The following is a 2,859-nucleotide window of genomic DNA, read 5'->3' on the forward strand; positions in this document are numbered from 1 at the left end:
ATCTCATAAAGTTTTTTTATCAGCCAGAAGCATGCAATGGCACAGATCTTTTTTTATACAAGTTACATGGTGTACATGGACCACAGAACATTACTTTGGGCACCCTATTAGCACACATGTGCTTTGCATAGGCATTTGTATTCTTCACTTGTCTCCTCACCCCAAAGCACTTTTCATATTCCAAGCATTTGAAGGCAGCCTTTAACATTTTAGAGGATGTATTGCAGCTTGAGCTACCCATTGCCATGAAGTAAGTAGTGCTCATGGCCATGACGGGAAGTTTGACAAAAGCAAAATACATGACCCATGTGCTATTACTAATCATGGAGAGCTGGTGAATAACATTTACAAAGTTTTCCTTTTACTTACCCCAATCAGGATCTTCTTCGTTATTACAGTAATGGGCATTATCAGGCAGTGGGTATAGGTAATGTGCACAATTACAGTACTGCACCATCAAATCTTGGAAGCAGGATCGTAAGCAAGACTGAAAACAAAATGCAAAAGAAACGCTCAATTTATTTATATATTTATTGTGTTTGTAAGCATCATTTTAACTCAGTTACTAATATTTGATGAATGTAAAAGAAAGAAAGAACATAAAAATGCCTGTAAAAAATGTGGTACTCCCTAGAACTTAGGAACTTCATTTTATAGGGTGACAATGCTCCCTGTCTCCAAACTGTTGTTATATTTCCCCTGTCACATGGACCTATGGAGACCATAAGCAGCTATGTCAGGATTCATTATATGGCATGGTCCATAACCATAAAAAACATAAATGACAATAATATTCATATTGTTCATAATATAGTATTGCAAAATCATTCAACCCTGTACAAACACAGAGGGGGCAGTTCTCTTAACACATCTTAGCAGAAGGAACCACTCTGGCACAATAAGAAGGGTCAGAGAGCAGTGCCAACAGGAAATGTTTTAGTAATCGAAGGTTTTCTTTCCACTTTAACTTCTATCTAAGGTTTTCTCTAGTTTTTCCAATGTTTTTCTTGACTGTAGCAATTTATGTTAGGTCATCATGTCTAATGGCACCTATTACAACACCCGTGCTAAAACAGTTTTATTTTTGTACAAGTTTCTTAGAACAGGCTTTTTCCAGATCTGACTGCCTACATTTCACTCTCACTTTCACGGGTTTCTGCTGCCAAGGCCATGTTCTTTGTGAGCCAGAAGTTCTGACTCACCATGTGGGAGTGAAGAACCAGAAAAGATCTACCTTATTGTGTACTTCCTAAAGACAGCCCTGGTACTTTCAACAGCATGAAAGAAACCTTTGGATGTCTTTATTTGGGCCTTTGTAGCTAAGCACAGCACCTCGAGATGTTTCAAGCTCAGTTAATGTACACAATCTTGGAAACATCTTTACCTGGCTTGGGTTAAAGCCCAACAAGCCAATTTAGTTCTCTGCCCATACAAATAAGTAATACCGGAGTTCTCTCTCTCTCTCTCTCTCTCTCTCTCTCCCTCCCTCCCTCCCTCCCAATTTTTGGGGGGAAATTGGTCAACAGGACCATAATCTACAAACGTAATAAGTATTCCAAGTTATAAGAAGTATTAATTTATTCTAAGTATTCTAAGAAGTATTCCAAGCTTTTCCTTGCTTATTTAAAATACCTTATCTTTTCATAGACTGTAATCTTTTCTCAACTGAATAGGATCAGGGCTTATAAATACTAAAAGATCAAAAACTCTTATCAGACATAAAGGAAATGTTTTGGTAGACTAATCCTTTAAACGATATTTCAGTAAAACTACCATTCAGAAGTCTTTTCCATAAATATAGAAATTTGAAATACTCCTTAACAATTACTTGCAATATTACAACAATTCTGCTTCTGCAAATTACAGGCTTTACCCACTAATATGAACAAACAGTCTAATCTTTTCTTCTTTTGATTAATAGTTGGTGTCTAATAAAATGCACCCCAGTATTTACAGGACTATAATTTGGAAGGAACGGAAGAATGATCACACAGCTACCTGGGCACCGTCACAAGTATTTCTTAGCTGCTTGCCAGCCTCAAACACATATTTTATCTATTCCGTGTTGAGTTATTTTGCTCCAGGTGTACACTATGTTCTTATGCAGATCCCCTGTGGCTTGACAAGAGTTTCTATGTCTTGTAATTTTAATTAAGTCTCTGAGATACAAGAGCAGCTATTAAGAAAGTCAATTTCTCAATGACCTGTTCTTCCCCACAATACACACTGGAGTAGTCATCTCAACATTGTAGAGAGACTAGCTCAGCATTTGGCAAGCAACAAACACCAAATTATGGGCATTGCAACCAGAGGATAAGTATGGGATGGTTTTATCAGCAGGTCAACTGTGCAAAGAACCCTAAAATATTTAAATATTTTTACAAAAAAAGGCCTAAAATGCTGTTAGAATATATAATTATTCATTTAGCACTTCTCTTGTTCTTCTCTTCTCCTCTTTGGAGCTCACCAACCCTCTAAAACAAGTACTTTATTTTTACTTTTCTAGAAAAGTGCATATCCCAGATTTTGCAACATTGCACATCACTGTAACCCACATCTGATGTGCACTAACCTAGAATAACCTAGATGAACCTAGTTCTTGTTGGTTTGCCAAGGATTACTAATCTAGTTAGCTCTTTCATATATATATATATATATATATATATATATATATAAGTATTCTAAACACATATTTTATTTGCAACTTTTCTGGTGACAAAGGAACCATGCCCTTTATGTCCCCATGCTTCCCATTTTTAAAATTCCTGTGTCTTCTTGCTTCTATTCAATTCTACCAGGTAATGATATAGCTTTACCGAGCATCATGGCAATATTCCGAAAATAAGACATTGGACAGTG

General features: G+C 36.4%; 1 protein-coding gene across 1 annotated transcript in view; it reads right to left on the reverse strand.

Annotated features, from left to right (window-relative positions):
* Nucleotides 1–2,859, reverse strand: part of SCNN1B (sodium channel epithelial 1 subunit beta) — a gene marked incomplete in the record, with an annotated part of 47,272 nt that overhangs the window by 9,476 nt on the left and 34,937 nt on the right. The window contains 1 exon segment of the mRNA XM_072417806.1: nucleotides 370–487. Within this exon segment, the coding sequence (XP_072273907.1) occupies nucleotides 370–487 (118 nt within the window).

This window comes from Pyxicephalus adspersus, chromosome 7 (assembly GCF_032062135.1).
Source record: "Pyxicephalus adspersus chromosome 7, UCB_Pads_2.0, whole genome shotgun sequence".
Classification (NCBI taxonomy): Eukaryota; Metazoa; Chordata; class Amphibia; order Anura; family Pyxicephalidae; genus Pyxicephalus; species Pyxicephalus adspersus.